General features: G+C 39.4%; 1 protein-coding gene across 2 annotated transcripts in view; it reads right to left on the reverse strand.

Annotated features, from left to right (window-relative positions):
- Positions 1 to 21,950, reverse strand: part of CYTH2 (cytohesin 2) — a 30,537-nt gene extending 8,587 nt beyond the window's left edge. For both annotated transcript variants that reach the window (XM_063436599.1, XM_063436600.1), the window contains exons 1-5: positions 21,774 to 21,950; positions 5,362 to 5,509; positions 3,014 to 3,080; positions 2,209 to 2,327; positions 302 to 382 (exon numbers count right to left, since the gene is read on the reverse strand). In XM_063436599.1, the coding sequence (XP_063292669.1) occupies positions 302 to 382; positions 2,209 to 2,327; positions 3,014 to 3,080; positions 5,362 to 5,509; positions 21,774 to 21,792 (434 nt within the window). In that variant the 5' untranslated portion in view covers positions 21,793 to 21,950. The remainder of the gene's footprint in view (positions 1 to 301; positions 383 to 2,208; positions 2,328 to 3,013; positions 3,081 to 5,361; positions 5,510 to 21,773) is intronic.
- Positions 21,951 to 23,317: the final 1,367 nt, after the last annotated feature.

Raw genomic sequence — 23,317 nt, forward strand, 5'->3', positions numbered from 1 at the left:
GTTTTGTGAACTTGTTACTTTTATGCAACAAGCTAAAAGATATGTTTATAAAAAAAACAAAATATATAATCTCTTTAAAATTGGTTGTTTTGAAATGTCTAATAAAGACAATATGGCCATGTACAGACCACATATCGCCTCAGACTTGTTTGACGCCTTCCTGAATGATTTTCTTTCCTCTCTGTGGTTAGAAACTTACAATGACCACTTCCTCCCTTAAAATCGCTCTATTTCTTAACTCAAAGACTATAGAACAAATATCATCTTATTTAAATATGTGACAAGCATCTATGTAACTTACCTTAGAGCCTGCACCAAATTAAGGTCTGTAAACTCATGAAGGTCCACAAAGGCATGGAGAACTGCAATGTTGAGATCCTCTCTTAAAAAAATTAATAGAAATGGTGATTGAATCATGAAAATGTAATTAGACTTCTCCATTTACCTGAAAATATTTTTAGGTATACAAATCGACAACAGTCCCAAAATTTCTTGGATAGATATCTAATGGTCTTTGTAAATCAATACTTTTATAATTTTTACAGAATTCAAAACAAAACTATTTAGTTAATTCCTGCATAATTTGACAAACCTACATTGTTAATTCAGCTGACACTTTAGTAGTCAGTCCAGCACAACTCCTTTATTTCTTGTGTGATAGAAGATAGTTAAAAGTTGTAAAGGGATAGAAAGACATGGCCTTATTCTGCAAGGTTTGGACATCACATCCTTACAGTGTTCTTAGTCAGGATACCGTACAGTGGGTCTTGAAACAGTCTGTCCTTTCCATAACTCACCTCAGTCAGAGGTAAGCATCAGAGAAGAGTACAAACTATCAAAAATAGGTGGCAAAAAACAAATCATAAAATACTGTAATTCTGTTGGAGATAAAATTTCTGTATTCAGGTCAGTCTTTAAATGCACAAAACTCCAATTTCTTTCACAAACCAAGATCCTGAAGATAACTTTAGTCCTTTTACATAACATTTAGGATTATATGCTTTCTTCCCTACACATTCATTGTCAGCAGAGCTTCCCAATGATTAGCAACAAAGTGCCCAAGTGTATCAGATCATCATGCAACACATTTTGTACTCAATAGACCAGCTTGTCTATCAAAGCAAAGAAACTGGAGAGTTCTGTGCTTTTAAAGAATGTAAACTTTAAGTGATACAGGAGTTTTATCACCAACAACAATATACCAACATTTGTATTTTACTAAAGTACCTCCGTTTTCTCTTTAGTAGATTTTAACCATTTTTAGATTTTATATTTACCATCAGAGTGGTTTTATCCTGCAGTTACAATTCTATTAAAGTGTATTTTACATCCTGAACTTTAATAGGTGCTACAGATTAGCATTTTTTTTTATATGGAGCAGGGAAGAGTAGGCTTGAAGTTCAATTCAGAGTTTGTGTAGGTACACATGTGAGTGGCTTCATATGCAAGTGTGTGAGCATGGTGATAGATTGTGAAGGACAGAGCAACGAATTAGGTGTGCAGACATGTTTTAGTATAATCAGGGCCGGTGCAAGGATTTCTGCCGCCTTAGGCAAAGATCCATCTTGCCGCCGCACCCTCATGTGACAGACTCGCTCCCTCCCTCACAGACACTCAAACACTCAACTCCCTGGGGTCCAGTAGGGGGCAGTCTCTCACTCCTCCCGCCCGCTGTTTAGTATGCTGGGGCCGGAATGACGTCATATTCCAGCTCCCGGCATCACAGAGGGTGCGCAAGGGAGGAGTGAGAGACTGCAAGAATAGCCTCCTTTGCTGCCTGCATTCTCCTGGGCACCTGCCATCAAGGTAAGCTGGTGCCTGCTCTGCCATACTGAAAGACAACTTAGGGGACGGGGCACAATGAGGTGGCCTCCTGGGCCCCCTGTGACAGGGCTTCTCTGGGTGCCACCACCTTCGAGCGCATGGAGGAGCAGCCCGTCGCTGAGGGGGGCAGCAGCACTGCGGCCCAAGACAAAGGGAGCCCATCAGGAAATATCCCGGTGGGCACCTGCCGGCAGGCAGGCTCCCTAGGCGAATGCCTAGTTCACCTAAGGTGGCGCCGGCTCGGAGTATTCGGTCTAGTTCCTAAATGTTCCTAGGAAAATTGCAAAACCCTGAGAATTACACACTCCCAAGTGCCCTCATCCGTAATGCACTCATTTTAGTATACAATATACATTTGAATACTATCAAGGAACCTCCCCTTACCTCTCTCCTAAATAATCACCGATCGCAGTTTTATTTAGGCCTTCCCCCTTGTAAAGAAAGCGTGATATTTCTTCTGGGGTGTTACGAAGCAGGTCATTTTCCTGTAAGTAAACTATACCCTTGAATGAGATGAGAAATGAGAAATCAGATTAGGTTGAAAACATTGGAGAAAAAAAAATAAAAACTGCTAAAAGCAACAAAACAGTATTACTGAAATTACAGTAACTGATATACCGTGCAAGTTACTTGAACGCAAAACATCTTTCTTATTGGTTTCAAATTTGTCATTCAGACCATTAAAATATAATTTTTTTATAGAAGTTAACAGTGTGTAATATATATATATATATACACATACATATATATATATATATATGAAAAAATCTCTTGCACGCACGCTGTAAATGTCCCTTGTTTGCCGGGTGCTAAGCCAGGGCTTGGTTATCCGGATATCCAAAGAGGTAGCAGCACTCTTGAGTTTAACCCCTTAAGGACCAAACTTCTGGAATAAAAGGGAATCATGACATGTCACACATGTCATGTGTCCTTAAGGGGTTAAAAGTCTTAAGCTTTATTTGGTCATATTAATCGTGATTTTTAATATGACCAAATAAAGATTAAGACTTAAACTCTGAGTCCTGCTACCTCTTTGGATAGAGATAGAGAGATATATATACACATACATACATACACACACACACACACACACACACACACACACACACACACACAATATATAGGCTACTCAAAAAGTGCAATATCAAATAAAAAGAACAATATTTGTTAATATATACACACATCCTACCTTTTTAGGATCCATGTTGAATTTCTTCCTTCCCATGCCAACTTTACGATTTCTCTGCAAAGTTTTACTACGAGAAAAATAAATATGTATATCGATTAGGCTATGAACAATATGAAAATTGTTTCTACGTGTGACTTATTTTCAATATGAGTAAGTCTAAACATGCAGGTATGCCAGTATGTCAAGAGTAATAAAAAAGTTCTTAAAAGCCAAATGTGGAGCCATGATCAATGCCATGTGTGAAATGTCATACCTCCCAAAAGCCACAGATCTAGAGTCCAGTCTAGGAGTTATTTATTTTGCTGCAATACTGATAGAATACATTAAAATAAGAATACTCTACTATAGCATAAAGTCTCCTGTTAAAGGCACACTAAGCACCAAAACACTTCATCCTAATTAGGTGTTTTTTTACGCACAGACCCAGTTACTTTGTTCATGCAGCGGTTCCAGGCAGCTTAGCCTGCCATGCCGCTGTTAAGAGGCTGTTACAAGGGACACTGGGGTCAGGGCTGGGGATTGTGTTGTCTGCGACTTTGTGCCAGTTTGCACAATAGGTGCTCCCTCGTAGTCTGGCATTCACTAGTGAGTCAGAGTTCAACTGCCATGACTCCTATGGTGCACTACATTCTATGAGTGCTGGACAGTGAGGGAGTGAAAACTGTGGTATTCACTCACTCACACACTGCAGACCATATACGCTCCCACACTAGATCACCAGGTACTTTGTTCTACAATAGACCTCCATAGATCATGAGCAAAACAAAATACACACGCCCTTCACACAGGAACACACAAATTACCTATCAGATGGTGGACACCACACATACCCATTATACGTGTGTGTGTGTGTGTGTGTGTGTGTGTGTAGAGCGAGACACTGTGTCGTGTCTAAGATTGTCATGGTGGACAATAGAGACTGGGTTACTTATATATTCTATTGAACATATGATTTTTTGTTCTACATTTCCACAACCCTTATTTCTGATAAACGGCAATTTTTACTTCTGTGCGGAAGCACACCATCTAGTGGCTGTTAAAAATCTTCCTGCTCAGGGCCTTCAATAGAAGAAGCATTTGACTGAGTGCAGCAAGTGCTGTGCATTTGCCCTTTGTCAACAATGTTTCTCAAGGTGAAGACCTGATTGGACAAGGATTATTTTGACTGATGTAATCAACAGAGGAGGAGCCTGTTGAGAACAGACTTTCATGGCACAAGAATATAAGCTGTCTTTCTCTTTTGTTAGAGGGACACTACATTACTCAAACAAAATAAATTAAAATCACTGTTTAGTAGATATACCTCAAACGAAAACATCCATGCATTTAATTATGCATTGTTTTCATTATAACCAGAAACAGCTTTCAAAACCTAGTTATCTTGTCTGCTGCCTTTGCAAACCCTCCCCTACCAACTCCAGCCCAGACTTTCTGTGGATGTTCAATCACAGACTTTACAATGCAGCTCAATGAGAAGTCTTTGTATACTAGTTGCTCTGGGAAATTGCTGCCTCTTGAGTTTATCTGCACTGAGCTAAACAAACCAGGAAGTAACAGGACCAGTTGTCTGCTTAAAAAGGAGGGTATGTAACAAGGTTAATTTAGAAAAAAGTGTCTATTGCTACTGAAATCTGCACTTCATGCAAAATGATAAAAAAAAAAAAATTGGACAATTTTCAGCAAGCTAAAGTGCTTTAGGGGTCTAGGATGTCTTAGAAATTCATGGAGGATCCCAATCTAAATACAAATGCAAAAATGATTAATAATAATATTAATATATATTTTAATATCTATTTTTTTTTAACAGACTGGAGAAAATTTCTAATTTCACTAACAATGCTATTTAAAATACAGCAACGTTCCTAAAAAAAGACAGCTAAAGCCATTCAAACAAAGTGAACATTACATTCAGACACACCCCTGCAATCAAACTCAAACATTTAATACAGGGGTGTGTTGGTATGTAATGTTTGTGCTCGATTGCAGGAGTGTGCTTTTACACTAAAACTATATACAAGCACCCCTTCAAACACCAACACTGTACATCACACTATAGCGCCAGTAGTAAGTGCTGCAGCGCTGTACAAATATATAACCTAGAAATTTTGACTTGGGGTGCCTTGGAAAAATATTGAAATATTAAGGGTGCCTTGAATCTAAAAAGTTTGGGAAACACCGATGAAGACAATTATTTCGGGAAATTGCAAAAAATATCAAAAAGAAGGGAGCAGATGCCAAAATGAATTAAGAAGAATTTTGAAAGTCGCAATTTCCATAATATGACATGGTCTATTTATTGAATGCATTATTCATCCAAAAAAAGAAAAAACCCTGTACAAAAATCATACCTTCCTTCGTTTGCTTCCAGGCCTTCCACCTCATTCATAGCCTCACTTAGCTCATCTTTCAACCTCTGGATCTCCACAAGCAGTTCCTGTTTCCGACGACGGATGTTCTCCAACTCAATACGCTCTTCAGGAGTAAGGTCAGCAGGGACTATAAAGGAAGCAAAAAAGCAAACATTCTCAGGATCTCTTAGTGTCTGCATTCTCTCATAGTTAAAACTAGCTGAACGTTTTAGATAAAGGTTGCAATCCATGCTGTTGTGGGAACTTGTCAGTGCTGTACAGTTCATCCAGCAGCCCTGAAGCTTTACCCAGTTATTGGGTAATACAGTGTACAATGCTCAATTTTGCCTCTTTGCACAACATAAATTAAATCGCCTACCGGTACTTGTTATCTGTTACACTGAGCATCTGCTATAAAATGGAAGGCTGGACTTGCATTGTGAAGAATGGTTTTCGCTTTCTACATCTCACAATAATCAGTTGCTTTGTGTCCTTTGTTACTAGTGAATTCCACTTCTCATAAAATAGAGAATATATGGTTCCTTTGTTCACTCCACAAGACCAATAACAGTGTCAAGCTATTAGTACAAAAAAAAAATAATTCAAAAATTACACTTTGAATCAATAACAAAACTAACCATTAATGAATTATATCTAATGTGAGAATATACATTTAAAATATCATTCGAAAGGATCCACTGCTTTCAATGGAGATTGCGGTGTGTTGCACAAACCTACCCCATACATACTGCAATAAAACTTAACACACAACTCCATTCTGAGACTTATGGATATAAAAAGGCATATATGCTTCATCAATAAAGAAGTTTTAATTCGTTAACATCCTTTTGCACACATCCTTATGCAACTTGCATTTCAACATATCAACCACAGTTTGGTCATAAGAGACCCTTGACGTCTGCTGAACAAGCCTCTAGAGCAGAGGTTCAATTAAAAAAAATATATATATACGCATTACAATCAAGCAGAAGGCATCTGTCAATCAATATCCCTACACCATAGCCAATTTTGTAATTCACCAAAAGCAGAGACTGCAGATAATTACAGTTGTACATGATCAGAAATGTGATATTTAAACCAGAAAATGGCATGATATTTCTACTTTACAAGGGAAAAAATAAAAATAAACTTGACAAGATTGGGGCATAAAATGGTAGACATCATAGGCTCACAACAGATATAGAAATGTTTTTTTGTTTTTCTTTTCTATTTTATAAAGAGGATTTCAGCATGCGTGGCATGAACCTACTTTTGCTATACAATATCTGGACATACACTATATGGACAAAATTATTGGGACACAGCTTAAAGGGACACTATAGTCACCAGAACAACTACAGCTTATTGAAAATGCAGTGTTTACATGACAGCCTAGGGATAACTTCACCGGCCTCTCCTTATGGCTACTAGAGGCGCTTCCTGGGGTAGTGCAACACAGTGTGCAGCACTGCCATTCAGTGTCTCCACCCTATGCATGAAGACACTGAACTTTTCTTATAGAGATGCATTGATTCAATGCATTTTTATGAGGAGATGCTGATTGGCCAGGGCTGTGATTGGCTTGTGCTGGCTCTGCCTCTGTTCTGCCTCCTTGACACGCTCAGCTAATTAAATGCTTTCCAATAAGAAAGCATTGTGATTGGCTTTGAATTTCACTTTTGATGTAAGCCAAGGAGACAGATCAGGGGCAGAGCCAGCAGCAGCAGACTGTTATAAAAGTAAGATTTTTTTTAAATATATTTAGGGAGGCTAGATGGTGTTTCTAACACTATAGGGTCAGGAATACATGTTTGTGTTCCTAATCCTATGTGTTCCTTAAATGATTACCGGTAAATTCATGAGTTTCACTAACTTGTTTAAATAAAAAATAAAACCTGGCTTCTAACTATTATTAACTGGCCCGAGATTCAAAGCACATTTGTCAAGCCCTTCTTAAAGGGAAACTCCAGATCCCTAAAGCACTTTATTGGGGGGGGGGGGTGATTTTTTTTTTGTGCTTAGAAGTCCCTTTAAAACTTTATTGGATAGGGTTTAAGAAAAATGTTTTTTTATTATCAACTGATAAAGCAATAGGCAGCAGAATACTATCATTTGGACTAGCCTTTGTCTCCATTTAAAAAAAAAAAAAAAAAAAGTCCAAGCATAGTGATTTTTGCATTAATAGTATAAAGACCACATATGTGTAATAACCACAGAAAGAGGATGACTAAACCTTGCAAAATTTAACAATGCACAAGGATTCTTGTTCAAATGGAGTACAGTATTGCTCCACTGGCACCGAGCTTAACACCAGTTATGCCTATCGCTTTTTTTCCAAATAAAAGCTGCATAAAGAAACCCATTGTTGCAAATAACTCGATTATGTTACAGTAAATCAAAATGCAGATTGAAAGGGGTCTGGGATACTTCAGATATCATGCTAATAAATGCCTTCGACAAAGGCATCTTTATTACGTTTAGACTGGTTTGACTTTATTCAATTCAAGACCCTTGTGATCGCCTGGGTAATGCTGGAAAGCTCTGGAACGAACATTTGAACTGGTGAAAGGATTCCTTCATGTAATAACAGGCCAGAACATTTTAGTGAACCAGCTTTACATTATGCATTGATTAGGTTTTTGGAGTCATTGCAGATTTAAAGGGAAACGTTCAGCAATTACCTGGCCTTCTCCACTTCCCTGCCACACTATGCTAGCAGAGGTGGGTGTTACACTTCTTCTGTAACACCCACCTTCGGTCTGCCTACGCTCCTCAGCTTTTCGTTGATTTGCCCTGCTAAGGGACACTTCCCCAATAGGGCAGACCTCCATGACGCTGACACGCTGGCTTTGTTGCCAGCATCTGAACGACACGTCATCTTGTTCCTATACATAGTTAGTGGCTAGAGAGTTACCATAGAAACCACCTTGTATGTTCTGTGGTTGCTATGGATGGAAAGTAGAGGGACACCCTGTTGGAGGTCTTTCTGTTCTCCCTGACAGGGAAGATCAACATCTTTAAAGTCATTATGGGCATTACAGGTTCCCTTTAAAGGAACACTGCAAACTCCATGACCTCTACAGTACGCACTGGCACCCTCTAATGTGAGTAATGAATCAATTCTACAACTTGGTTGAGGATCACCAGGCTTATACCAGTTGCTATCTTAGATATCCACTAGGCCTCAATCACTCTTACAAAGCTGGAAGCTCCTAATAGAAGCTTACATTAGCTTTCCTGAGCCAATGCCCTGCTGTGTAGGGTTTGATTATTTGCCAACATTGTCAGCTGTAGCGGTTATGGTACAAGAAGAGTTTCTTTAGACAATGTTTGGACAAATCCCTTTTAAAACTTATTTTAAACAAAAAAGGGTTTTTTAAGAATCTTTACAAAGTTAGTTTATTATGAAGTATTTTAATTTGTATTAGGGATCGACCAATATTGATTTTTTTAGAGCCGATACTGATAATCTGAATTTTCAGGCCGATAGCCGATAACTTACCGATATTCTGTACATTTACCATTTTGAAAAAATAAACTATTTCTAAAGGTAAATGCACAAAATATACATGCCACAAGTAGTGGATGCAGTGTGTTTAGACAAGGGAGCTGTGTGTGTTTGTGTAGTGTGTGTGTGTGTAGTAGATGCATAGTGTATTTGTGTAGTATATATAATGGATGCAGAGTGTGTTTGTGTAGTGTGTATAGTGAATGAAGGTGTTTGTGTAGTGTGTATATACTAAATGCAAAGTGTGTGTTTGTGCAGTGTGTGTATATAATGCAGTTTGTGTAGTGTGTTTAAAGTGAATGCAGTGTGTGTGTTTGTGCAGTGTGTTTATATAATGCAGAGTGTGTGTGTATATATTATATATATATATATATATATATATATATATATAATGCAGTGTGTTTATATAGTGTGTGTGTGTATATAATGCACACTACACAAACACTTTGCATTATATATACACACACACACTACATTATATAAAGACACTACACAAACACACTGCATTACTTGACCAGGGAGGGGGGGATATAGCATTCCCTAGTGGTCCATTGACATGGAAAGTACAGAGGGGGCCTGCAGCAAGCGCTTACTTACCTTCCCAGCAGCTCCCTTCAGCTCCCTGTGTAAATCTCGCGGCCAGTGTGCCGCTTTGCCATGGTAACCCAGGGACTCGCGAGATTTACACAGGGAGCTGCTGGGAAGGTATGCAAGCGCTTGGCTGCGGGTCCCCCCAGGACCGCCGGGCTTGTAATGGGTCCAGTGGTCCCGGTATGTATTATCGGCAATATCGATAATACAGAATATCGGCCAGACCGATAATCGGTCGATTCCGAATTTGTATGTCTTATCCAGTGGTCAGAGCAGCAAAATTGTGGTGCATTCACGTCTAGGAAAGTGCTTTGAACACAAATACACAAGATGAACACACACCATATCCCAAAAATATCAAGAGTAAATCTGTTTTTATTTCCCTGAAATTTTAAAATCTATGTGGTCTCTGAAATGCCTGTTCTTTAGACAGTCTATATTAGGACTTGGCATTAAAGGGACACAATAGTTACAAAAACAACCAATGTTGTCAGAGAAAAGGCATTACAGCTGAGGAACACCTCCAGTGTCCACTAGAGGCGCTTCCTGGGTCAGTACTGCAAAGTGTGCAGTACTGACATTTAGCATCTCCACGATCTGCATGGGGTTCTTGAACTTTCTTCATAGAGATGAATTGAGTCAATGCATCTCTATGCTCTGCCCCATCTCCTTAGCCAAGATCATCAGAATTGACAATCTCAGCCAATCTAATTATTTCCTATAGGAAAGCATTGTGACTGGCTGAGATCATCCATTTTGATGATGTCAGTCAAGGGGGAGGATTGGTGTTGAAGCCAGCAATAATGTGAGTTGTTACTGTATTTAAGGGGGACACGTTTGTGTTCCTGACCTTATAGAGTTCCATTAAGTGTACAAAAAGGGTATATGTGACTAACAATACCTATTTGTAAACAGAAGCACAAACTTATTCAATTTCAAGATGTATAAACTGTTCAACACACTGTTTCAATCCTTGTAGTGACTGCATTATCACTGTAGATTCCAAATGCCAGTCACTTTAGTAGTAGGCTATCATTATCCTTTTCCTTAACCCAATTTCTTAACAAGCAGACATAAAAAAAATGAGAAGACTCTTCTTTGGATTAGACCATAATGAATCACTGCTTTTGGAGGGGCAACAGGAATTGAAGTTCCTGGTAATAGCAGCATGCTTTGCCTGGGAAGGATGTAGACAGGAAATGCAAGGGACTGGCTTATTAAGAGTACAAAAGCTGTGTGAACAATCCGACAAATTTAGAACATTACAAGATAAATATATATAGTATACACACATCATCATTATTATTTAAGGTTGCTTTGAGTGTGATACTGCTAATGGAATGCACCAAATCGCTTTCTCTGCATAAGCAAACTAATCTTGCATACTATGGGCAAAGTACTTAAAGGGTAACTACAGTGCAAGGAATACAAAGTTGCATTTTTAGCACTATAGTACTCTATAGTTCCCCCTTCTCCCATGGCGATAACATGTTTATATTTTGTCACTTATCGGATTCCAGCGCTGATTTCCCTTGGCGCTGGGTCAGGTTCCACCTCAAATCGCGTTTGGACTATCCCATAGGTTAGCATTTCGCTTACTCTGGATGTCCTCACTTCCACCATGAAGTATCTCCAGTGGCGATCTGGTAGACAGTCACTAGAGGTGGAATAAACCCAGCAAAGTAGTTATTGCAGTTAATAAATAACTACAATAATTACAATTGCAGGGTTAACAGGGGCACTTGACCCACACCACTTTAACAAGCTGACATACTCTGGGTGCCTATAGTGTCCCTTTAATTTTGTGGTCTGCCTCTGAACGTTTTCTAGTGCCATGATATCAGTTTTTTGGCCAAAACAGGTGGCCAAAACTGCACAGCATATTCAAGGTGTGGGATTGATTTACAAAGAGGCACAATTACATTTTTGTATACATTTTTTTTTTTTTTTTTTTTTTAAATAGCTGAGTGTTACACAAATAAATAAAACAAACAACGCACACATCTGAATCGAGAAGTGAAGATGAAGCAAAACCAAGTAAATACACTGCTTTTATGCAAAAACTACAGAAGCAAAATTTTGGTCCATTCATATGGTACGATATACTCAAAAGAAAGGTAATTTTGTCTGAATATCCAACACTACAATATTCACAAAAATAAGGATTACATATAATGAATAAAATAAATAAAAACTTGACATCTTAAATCCTGTCAATTATCTCATTGCTACGGCTGGTATACATTGAGGCCAAATACAGTGAAAAATTATAAAATGTAAACCTAAACCATTAACCATGAAAACCAGTTGAATGTTCCACTTTTAGTACTTTACTCTATATTTATCTCTCGCTCTCTTTATATATCTCAGCAATGGTGCTGCCGTAGAGAGCATAATTTATACAAAATACAGATATAGGAAAAGCACACACATAAAAATACAGTTTTACAAGTTACAAGGCTACTTCATACCACCCATCACCAAACTAATTTGGGGAACATATGGCTAGATCGCGTCAAGCCCACCAATACATCACAGTTCCCCAAAATAGGTGCGTTCTACACCAATTCCAACAAGGAAGACAAATTAAAGATTGCTAGTGCTAAATGATCTAAAAGTGTATTTAATAAATATGTTGTAAGAGCATTGGGGATACATATAATGCTAAATTAAACAATTTTTTAAAAGAGTGTAAAAATTAAACAATTGAAGTGACAGTGCTTTAAAATATATAATCAGAATTATACATTTTAGGAAAATAAAAATTAGATAACATCTTCATGAAACTCATAAGTGTCAGAGATGCTTTATGGTAATGAAATGTGAAAAGTGTAATAAAGTTTTATACACAAACATAAAAGCTTAATAATATTGGATAAACTCTTTATCTAAAATCCATTATATAACTTGATGCAGCAGACTAATACGTTAACATATTTGTTTCAAAACACTTGTTCTCTTCTAAACCCAAGAGTATGCAGTTTATTATGTTTTCTTAGATCTTTGCCCTAAATATTTCAAGTAATTCTACAACGTTTACCCTTGATTGACCCAAAGAATTCCACATCGTGTTTAAATAACATGGCAGATTGGCAGGAGATTTCTGCTGTATAATTCCCATTACATAAAGAACTGACAAAAAGGCATTCTCATTTAAATACCAGGATCAGCACTGAATTTTTAACAAAAGAATGCAAGCCAAGCGTAGACTAACAACAATCAAGTTGGGTTCAGAGAATGCCGCTGGAGTCACATATAGTTTGTGATATAGAATACACACACACACACAAACACCTTTTCTCCTACTATTTATAGGTTTTAAAAAGTGAGTGAGCTGGATCTAGATTCTAGACTATTAAAAGAACACACTATGGTTTTAGAATAACAAATGTTTTAGAATTTAAAGGACCACTATAGTGCCAGGAAAACATACTAGTTTTCCTGGCACTATAGTGCCCTGAGGGTGCTCCCACCCTCAGGGACCCCCTCCCGCCGGGCTCTGTGGAGAGTAAAGGGTAAAAACGTACCTTTATTCCAGAGCTGGGCGGGGAGCTCTCCTCCTCCTCTCCGCATCCGATCCTCCCTTTCTGATGAATGCGCATGCGTGGCAAGAGCGGCGCGCGCATTCAGCCGGTCTCATAGGAAAGCATTTACAATGCTTTCCTATGGACGCTTGCGTGCTCTTACTGTGATTTTTTTCACAGTGAGAATCACGCAAGCGCCTCTAGCGGCTGTCAGTGAGACAGCCACTAGAGGATTTGGAGGCTGGATTAACCCTATTATAAACATAGCAGTTTCTCTGAAACTGCTATGTTTATAAAAAAAAAAAAAGGGTTAATCCTAGAGGGACCTGGCACCCAGACCACTTCATTAACCCCTTAAGGACCAAACTTCTGGAATAAAAGGGAATCATGACATGTCACACATGTCATGTGTCCTTAAGGGGTTAAGCTGAAGTGGTCTGGGTGCCTAGAGTGGTTCTTTAACCCCTTAAGGACCAAACTTCTGGAATAAAAGGGAATCATGACATGTCACACATGTCATGTGTCCTTAAGGGGTTAAAGCTTTAAAAAGAAACAAAAATAGCTTAATTAAATGATTTTGAATTTGTATGCTCCTGCAGTCCAACTACTCAATTATCTGCCATTTAGATTATTATGCAGCCCTAGCCACAAATCCCCTGGCTGAGACTCGCACAATATACTACACAATTCATGTATTTATTTCAGGGTTTTTTACATACTTGTCTTTTCGTTGCTTATCTTTTAAATCACCTGTGCTACTATACTAAAAATAACTTAAAGGGATACTATAGGCATCAAAACAGCTTTAGCGCAATGAAGCAGTTTTGGTGTATACATCATGTACCTGCAATCTAATTTTTAAATCTCATTTAGGGGTTAAATAATTTTTGTTTCAGTCCATGCAGCCCTAGCCACACCTCCCTGTGTGTGACTCACACAAAAATGGTTTCATTTTCAATCAGTTCAGAGGTGTGAATTATTTGTTTTGTTTTTTTAAATCTACTTGTCCAATGGACTAAAGTGGTAGCCCCAATCTAATTGTCCCGACAATCTACTTGTCCTGACAAAAATAATTTCCATTAGAAAAGTTGGGGCCACTGCCAAAAGCCCTGGACATTGACCCAACACTAAATTTTCACAAAATAAATCTGAAAGGATAATTTGAGGCAACGATAGCAACGATATAGGGGAAAAAATCTCCGCTATGGTCACAAAGTAACTATTTTCACCATTTCGATTTATTTTACAGAAATTCACAGCTTTGCAAATTACCCAGAGTGTTTTACCCTCAGCACTCCCATAGTCTGCCACTTTTTAGATAGTGTGTGCTATCTGTGCAGTGACAGACACACATGCACACTGCATACTGACATATATAAACGACACATTCACAGATTACCAGCCGTTGAAGTTAAGTGGGTGGGCAGCCTGTCCTATGCTCACTCTGCCCTTTACAGTACGTAGGTCAGCGGGATAGCATTTCACTCAAAATCGCAAACCTTGTGAGGAGCAGTAGGCTGCTGCCACTACTTACACCTCCCTGTGAGCTGCTAGAGGCCCCAGTCACTGAGTTCTGGTATATCTGCTTGAGATACTGCCCCTGCTGGGCACCAACTCCCCATAGACAATAAATGAATAAAAAAAAATATTTTAAAAAATAACTTGATAACCTATTATATGTATATTGAGGACTCAAATCAAAACAAAAAAAACTGTTTTTAAAACCAGTAGATGATAAAGGGATTCTCCAGTGCCAGGAAAACAGTTTTCCTGGCACTGCAGGACTCTGGAGTTATAGACAGCCACTAGAGGAGGACTTAACCCTACAAGGTAAATACTGCAGTTTATAAAAACTGCAATAATTACACTTGCAAGGTTAAGGGGGAGTTGGCACCCAGACCACTCCAATGGGCAGAAGTGGTCTGGGTGCCTGGAGTGTCCCTTTAATAGTTTTAGCTCAATTAGCAGCTGTCAAATAGGCTTAATCAATCCCCAAAAAGTATTTTTTTTTTACGCACAAAGAGGAACTGCACCGAAAGGCATATCAGAAGAACAGATAAATAAGAGAAAACGGATACCAACTAGTTGTACTCAATAAGCACAGGAGGCCGAGAAACTACCAAGAAGTTCATTATTGAAATGTAAAGATAAAAAGAAAAATACTTTTAAATCTAAAATCTCTTTTAGCTGTAACTACAACTGTGCTAGTAGAAGAATAAGTGAAAACAAGGGGCTGGCTGCACTCACCTAAACATGCTTAAATGGGGTGCTGCTGAGGGCAAATAAGTACAGTAAAAATAGAAATCCAGCGCACTCACTTATCCACTATACAGCTACTTTGATGCTGACAGATTTGACTAGTTTTATTAAAAACAGCCTTGTACTGCAGAGAACTTGAGATGGAAGGATTTCCCCAAGTGAGTAGCTCATTTAGTAGACAGTTGGCAGTGAGAGTAGGACCTGCCAAAGATGGGGTACATTGACGTTTGTGGCAGGCTTATGCAATGTATGATCATATAGTGTAACTAAACCCCCATTATTTTTTGCCCAGATTAGGTGTTTTTAATAAAACTAGTCAAATCTGTCAGCATCAAAGTAGCTGTTTAGTTGATAAGTGAATGCGCTGGATTTCTATTTTTACAGCAGAAGAAGGAACACTTAATAAACATAGGCCAATTCTTCTGAAAGATCATGAGCAGCAAACCATACACAAGTCATTTTAGAGAGGGGGGAGGGGGGGAGAGTCTCAGACCATTTAGCAAAAAATAATTTGAAAGAATTATTAACCTCAACATATTAAAAACAAAATATTAGTTTTTTTTTTGTTATTGTGGGAAATGTAAAGCATAGTTACATAGCTGAAAAGAGACTTGCGTCCATCAAGTTCAGCCTTCCTCACATATGCTTTTGCTGTTGATCCAAAAGAAGGCAAAAAACCCAGTCTGAAGCGCTTCCAATTTTGCAACAAACTAGGAAAAAATTCCTTCTTGACCCCAAAATAGCAGTCAGATGTCTCCTTGGATCAAGCAGCTATTACCCCACTAATTAGAAATTATATCCCTGTATGTTATGTTTTTGCAAGTATTTATCCAATTGCAATTTAAACATCTGTATAGACTGACAAAAGCACCTCTTCAGGCAAAGAATTCCATATCCTTATTGCTCTTACTGTAAAAAAAAACTTCTCTTTGCCTTAGATGAAATCTCCTTTCTTCAAGCCTAAATGTGTGACCTCGTGTCCTATGTATAGCCCTGTTTATGAAGAGATTTCCAGATAATGGTTTGTATTGTCCCCGAATATATTTGTATAATGTTATCATACCCCCTCTCAGGCGCCGTTTTTCCAAACTAAAGAGATTTACATTTTTTAACCTTTCTTCATAACTAAAATGCTCCATTCCTTTTATCAATTGTGTAGCTCGTCTCTGCACTTTTTCTAGTGCCATGATATCTTTCTTTAGAACAGGTGCCCAAAATTGCACAGCATATTCAAGGTGTGGTCTTACCAGCGATTTATAAAGAGGCAAAATTATATTTTCATCTCGAGAATTTAGGCCCCTATTTATAAATGACAAAACCTTACTGGCCTTAGCAACGGCAGATTGACATTGCATATTGCTACCTAATTTTGATACATGTATGTTCAACTGCAGTTTCCAACTTTTTAATTTATTGCACCAATAGATATACTGCTTTTTAAAGGACAAAATGGCCTTATTTTAATATGACATATATAAATTCTTATTTACTATTCAATAGTTTTGGCAATAATATTTTTCATAGTTTTGGCAATAATAATGTGTGCAATGTTTCATAATTAGCGCAGTTTAAATGAACACTATAGCAAGGATTACATGTTTGTATTTGTAAAGCTTTAGTGTTCTATTAACTATTGAGCCTATGTCTCTGTTTGGAGCATTGTAACAGTTTGACAGTTCAAGTTACCTTTACAATTTGAGTCTTGATAAAGTCCCGTGGGTGGGACGAAACGCGTAGATGTGGCTGTAGTTTACTTCTGGACCTGCTGTTTTTCCCGGCTGCCGACTTTTTATTTTATTTTATCCTCATTTTTCAGTTATTGTTTTATTTTTATTTATTTTTTATTTGTTCAAGAGAGTCCTTTAGTGTATCCTGCTCAGGACCTCTGGAAGGAGGGTTTTTCGGCCCTTGCTGACCGCTGCTTTCTTTCCTCTATACCGCGGTCTTTTGTGAAGGCTCCGACCGCAGTATCAGTCTCCAGCCTGTTTGCATCGCATCAGCTGTACCTGTGGGTGGTCCGTTATATCTACACCGCGGTCTTTTTCGAAGATCCCGACCGCGGCATCCTTTATTGCCATCTAACGGAGGTCTGCTACCTCGAACTCTCTGCAATTTTTTAAAATTTTCATCACTCAATCTTCATTTAACTTTGTTTTTTTTCCAGTACGGATTCTCATGATATATACCTCGGTGGGGGGCCCACACCGAGGCAGGTATTTAATCAATTTATTATTTTTCATATTCCATATTTGAGTGTTTGACTATACTTTTTCACACTTGTTTAGTTATTCCAATACTTTATTCTGGTGCACATTTTCGTATATATTGTAACTATTTTGCTTTTTATTGTTGTATCATCTATGAGGCAGCCGGTTGATACTCTTTACACTATGCATAAAATGTATCTATAATATAGAGTTCATTTGTGCATTGTTGTAAACAGTGGGTTCAGGTTTTATTTTTATTGCTTATTTTTATTATCCTATTATTGTATGTTTTGATTGATTTATTCATATGGATTTATTTTTATAAAGTGATTTTATATGAGTTATTACTCAATAAATTTATTACGCATTTCATATTGTATTTACTGTGAGCGCACATACTATTTTGACTTTTGAGCTTCCACTCAGTTTCAGACGCTTGTTATATGTATGTAGCTGCCCCCCCTTTTTAAAATAGTTGTGGTTTATCACACCTTGTATCTACTTTTCTATTTTACAATTTGAGTACCTAATACAGCTCATCTGTAAAACTGGGTCACTAAATATGGCCCTGGCTGACATAGGGGAGCTCCAAGTATCAATTGATACCTGGATATCCCTGGTGTAAGCAGGAGATTTTAAAACTACTCACACAAATTTGCAGCCTCTGGCATTTAAATCTCTATTTAAATGGACGTACGCAGCTCTCACTTTGAGCGCTCCCCGAAGTCATTGGTAAGCATGGGACCACTTATTCTGGCTCCAGCGATTGAGTGATTCCTTTGGTTCCCAGTTACCAGCAGGGAAACTGTCCATGCTGGTAAAATTGTACACAACGTAATGTGTCATGGGTCCTTTATGGTAGGACAATCATGGCAGAATAATTCCTTCATTGGTCATACAAGGGTTAAAACATCCGTACTGTCAATATTCATAGACTTATTTTACAGACTCATTATGGTGTCACCATTTACAAGCACTTTTGTTCTAGGTTACATAAATGAGTATATGTGTATAGTTAAGAAAATAACAGCTTTTTGGCAAGCATTCCTAATGCCTCCCTTGGGCTAAGAAAATCAGGATTGTCATTAATTGCCTATGATTCATAACTCAGAATAACATTAGGACGTATCAGAATATGTCGGTATGTAATGAAACATGCAATTTGTACTTGTGATCACGTGCAGCTGCTACTGAGAAAAATGTAATCTCTATTACTGAAGCATCTTTTGAATCATGAAATAAATTGCATACATAACTATAGCTGTTCCTTTTTTGCCATACTGTAGTAATATGTAGTATTTTTAACAATTTAGGCCGTAGCTATTTATTTTACTGAATATATGGCAGTGATGGTTTACTTATAGTACCCCACTTATGGACATTTATTGTGGGTAATATAGTAAACAACAGCAGGTGTGAGAGGGTTTAGCCATCAATAATTCATACCATAACATACATGCCTGACTAAATAATTAAAGGGACACTAAATTTACTATAGCAAGTTTATCTCATTGAATGTATAGTTCCTTGAGGGCTTTGTCCCTCCAAGCAGTGTTAAACCAGTTAATCCTTTTGAATTTATGGCATCCTTCCTTAACGCCATACGAATTCATACCAGCAATAGGCACTGCAATTGGCTTAGAATGCTAGCTGTCCGATTTCAGCCTATCACAGCAAACCATAAAAACTCAGGCTAATGTTTTCTCATTAACCGAAGCAGCACAGAGGGGGTGGGCACTCTCATATAGCATTAAAACATTAAATAGACACTGAAGTCACCAGAACAACTATAGCTTATTGTATTTGTCCTGGGAATGGTGATCATTTCCTGCAGGCTTTTTGCAGTAAACACCGTCTTTTCCGAAAAAAGGTAGTGTGTTTACATTACAGCCTAGGGGACACCTAGGGCACTCCTCAGATTGCTGCTAGATGCTTCCTGGGGCAGCAGCACTGCCATTTCCACCCTCTGCATGGAGACACTGAACTTTCCTCATAGAGATGCATGGATTCAATGCATATCTATGAGGAGATGCTGATTAGCCAGGGCTGTGTTGACATCCTTGGCAGTCTCAGCCAATCCTATGGGAAAGCATTATGATTGGCTCGGATATACACTTCTGATGATGTCAGCCAAGCAGGCAGATCAGGGGCAAAGCCAGCAGCAGCAGACTGTAATAAAGGTAAGATTTTGCTATATTTATGGGGGAGCCAGGTGGGCTAGCTGGTGGTTTTAACACTATAGGGCCAGAAATACATGTTTGTGTACCTGACCCTATAGTGTTCCTTTAACCCCTTAAGGACACATGACATGTGTGACATGTCATGATTCCCTTTTATTCCAGAAGTTTGGTCCTTAATGGGGTTAAACCTACAATCTAAAATACTGTAGTTTCAAAGAAACTACAAATTTTATATTGCACGGTCAAAACTGCTGCTAGTGTCTTACTACCAGACAGCCACTAGATCCACTTCCTACTTTTTCACAGAGTTCAACTGTGAAATGATGCTGGGCGCCCTCATGCTGTGCATGCGCAGTCTGTTCCCCCCCTGGGAGGAGACGGAGCAAGTGCAGAAAGACTTTGGCGCTGGAATATGGGAAGTGTTTTAAAGGCTTTTTAACCCTTCAATTGCCACTGGGATGCAGAGGGATACTATAGTGTTCCTTAATTACTTCAATTAATCTGGCCAGGTTTACAACAGATTAAGTCTTAAATATTATAAAGTTTAGAATGTACTGTGCAGTTTCACATCAAACAAACGAAAAAGAAGCTCAACAAATAAAGTGACAACTTAAATTATGATGGTTTTATAAAGTCCAAAGTTTAATATCCATAGGAACAAAACCTATCCCCTAAAAGTGGAAATGTAGCCAACTTCCCTGTTTATGAGTAGGAGAGAGAATACCTATGGCACGCTAGCATATGAAGAGTTCCTTTGATGCTCTGACAACTGGCTGGCTCAACATCTTGGGCAATGTAGTTCACAAGAGCAGGAATACCAAAACGTTACTCATTACTCAACAATTTAACATACAGAATCTACTAGGCCGAGATACAAACACTACCAAGCACACAGTAGGATTCCCCTGACACTCAAGATTTAGCAAGCAGTGACGGGTTATTCACCAAAATGTGAAATTTCAAAGTGATTTTTAGATCAGGATTCATAACTCCCAGTCCGACACTGCAAGCCAGGCCTAAAAGTTACTTGCCACTATGTGCCATTGCACACTAAGCAGGGGTGAATGTATCAGGGCTGAATTTTCACTTGTCAATGGCTAATGGAAAGTGGACATTTTAGCCCCATTTTACCTCAAAATAGCCAAACTGGAAACAGTTGATTTGGAAATTAATACTATTTTAGGTAAAGGGACACTCCAGGTACCAAAACAACTAGCTAAATTAAGTTGTTATGGTGCCAAAAGGCACCCAGCAGCACTCTTACCACAATTTTAAAACTATTCTCGAATAGTTTTACCCCAAAATTTAGATTGAGGAAGTGCAGAGTGCCGCTGGGCAGGGGCACCGCTGATTGTCTGAGAGCGGTGAGCCACGTTTCTTTCCAAGCCAGTTCTGTGAATGGGGAGTCAACCAGCGGCACCCCTGCCCGGCAGCACTCAATGCTTCCTGAATCGGAAAATTCAGAAGCCATCGGGGTAGGGCCAACGTTGGGGTTAAATTGTTGGAAAACAGTTAAGGCTGAGATAAGAATGCCTCTGGGTCTCCTAGCACCATAACAACTTAATTTAGATGAAGGTGTTTTGGTGCCTGGAATGTTCCTTTAATATAATCTACAATCTGAAATGTGATTTGAATGTCTGATAATTCACACTGTTACAGAACTGCCTCTTCCTATTCTAGAAAGCCAGGCTTGGCGAGTACCTCTGGTCAGACATGGTCACAACCTGACTTATTCATCCAGCAATAATAATTCATCACATGCTCCTGCTACAGTAATTACCCAGGGGGCTATGGCAGATCAGCACCCCCCAGGCAGATGTTAAACTACAACTCCCATGATGCTCTCGCAGTCATTCGGCTGGCAAAGCATCTTGGGAGTTGCAGTTCGCCATCCCTCTTCCATGGTCTTCGATCACATTGCACAATAGGAATACTCCCCCCACCTCAGGCAAACATGGAGCATCCTGTTTTGTTCATAGTGACGTAGGCCCTATTTTTGCCCATTCTATGGGATATGGGCCTGAAATGGGTTCAAACAAATCTCGAGGTCGAGGGGGGGGGGGGGGTAGTATGTATCCAGAGTGACCCTTCCTGCCCCCTCCCCCCATCGCCTTCCTCTTGGTACAGCCCGCACCACACTCACCGTACATGGTGTCTTCCATGCTGAGAGGCGACGGCTACCCGGAGTAAAGCTCGGCCGCGCCTCTAAGCGGCTACCTGTCCTGTCAGACGGCTCCCTTGTGAAGGTAAACGCGACAAACACGGCTCCCACTCCAAGCACCTTCCCACCCGAGCACCTCCGACCGGCTCATGGACTAACCCACCCAGCTCGCAACCTCCCCTCCCTCAGCCCCGCCCACCGCTTCCATAGCAGCAATGCCGCGGCTGCTCCCGCCCATCGGTACGCAAAGAGCGCATTGACTGGCGGCAGCATCCGCCAATCAGGCGCGACCTGAGGAAACAGTGACGTAGTAGTGAGGCGGGGCGTCGCTCGTGGATCGCGACCGCTTTGTCTCGAGGTCGTGCGTTCGGTGTTTGACTGCCAGTTCGCTCGGCCTATAGGAACGAGCGACGTTATGAGAGTGGGCGGGACGGAAAGATGTCATTGGAGGAAATGGTGAGGGTGGGTTATAAATTCAGAAGCTCCCGAGCTGTGAGGGCGCAACGCGAAGCAAGGGAGTGGACATGCTGATGGTGCGGTTTATGGCTACACGGGATAGTGTGACAGTAGGCTATTACCTGGGCTGTAGTCAGGGTTACTAGGGCCGCCATGTTGTCCTGGACAGTTATTACCTTATGGTTATATATAGTAACATGGGTCCATCGAGTTCGGACTCTCACATCTGTTTTTTTGCTGTTGATCCAAAATAAACTTTTTGAAGCATTTTCCAATTTTGCAACAAACTAAGAAAAAAAAATTCTTTCTGACCCCAGAATGGTAGTCTGCTGTCTCCTTGAACCAAGAAGCTATGATATCACTAATTACAATGTATATCCCAGTACAGGGCCGCCACCAGAAATTTTGGGGCCCCTAACTGAGCTCAGGGTCTGGGCCCCTGAGGGCCCACCTCCAAAACCGCCCACAGAGACCGCCTCCAAATCCCGCCCACAGGAATACACACACAGACAAACACATTCACTGATACAAAAGGACACAGATACACACACACACACACACACACTGATACGTACTCACAGACACACATACTGATACGCATATAGGCATACATACTGACACACACATACTGAGACATACACACATATACAGACACACAGGCGTACATAGTGACAGACACATACTAACATACATACAGACACACATCCATAAGGACATACAGACACAGACACATTCATACTGACATACACACATTCATACTGACATGCAGACATACATACACACATAATGACATGCATACATACATTCATACAGACACTGACATCCATCCATACACACATTCATAATGACATACAAACAGACAAACACACATTCATAATGACATACAGACATACATTCATACATACATTCATACAAACAGACCTTCACACATTCATAATGACATGCATACATACATACACTGACATTCATACACACATAATGACATGCATACAGACAGACATGCATACAGACATACATTCATACAGACAGACATACGCATTCATAATGACATGCAGACATACATACACTGA

The sequence above is a fragment of the Pelobates fuscus genome, chromosome 11, assembly GCF_036172605.1.
Source record: "Pelobates fuscus isolate aPelFus1 chromosome 11, aPelFus1.pri, whole genome shotgun sequence".
Lineage (NCBI taxonomy): Eukaryota > Metazoa > Chordata > Amphibia > Anura > Pelobatidae > Pelobates > Pelobates fuscus.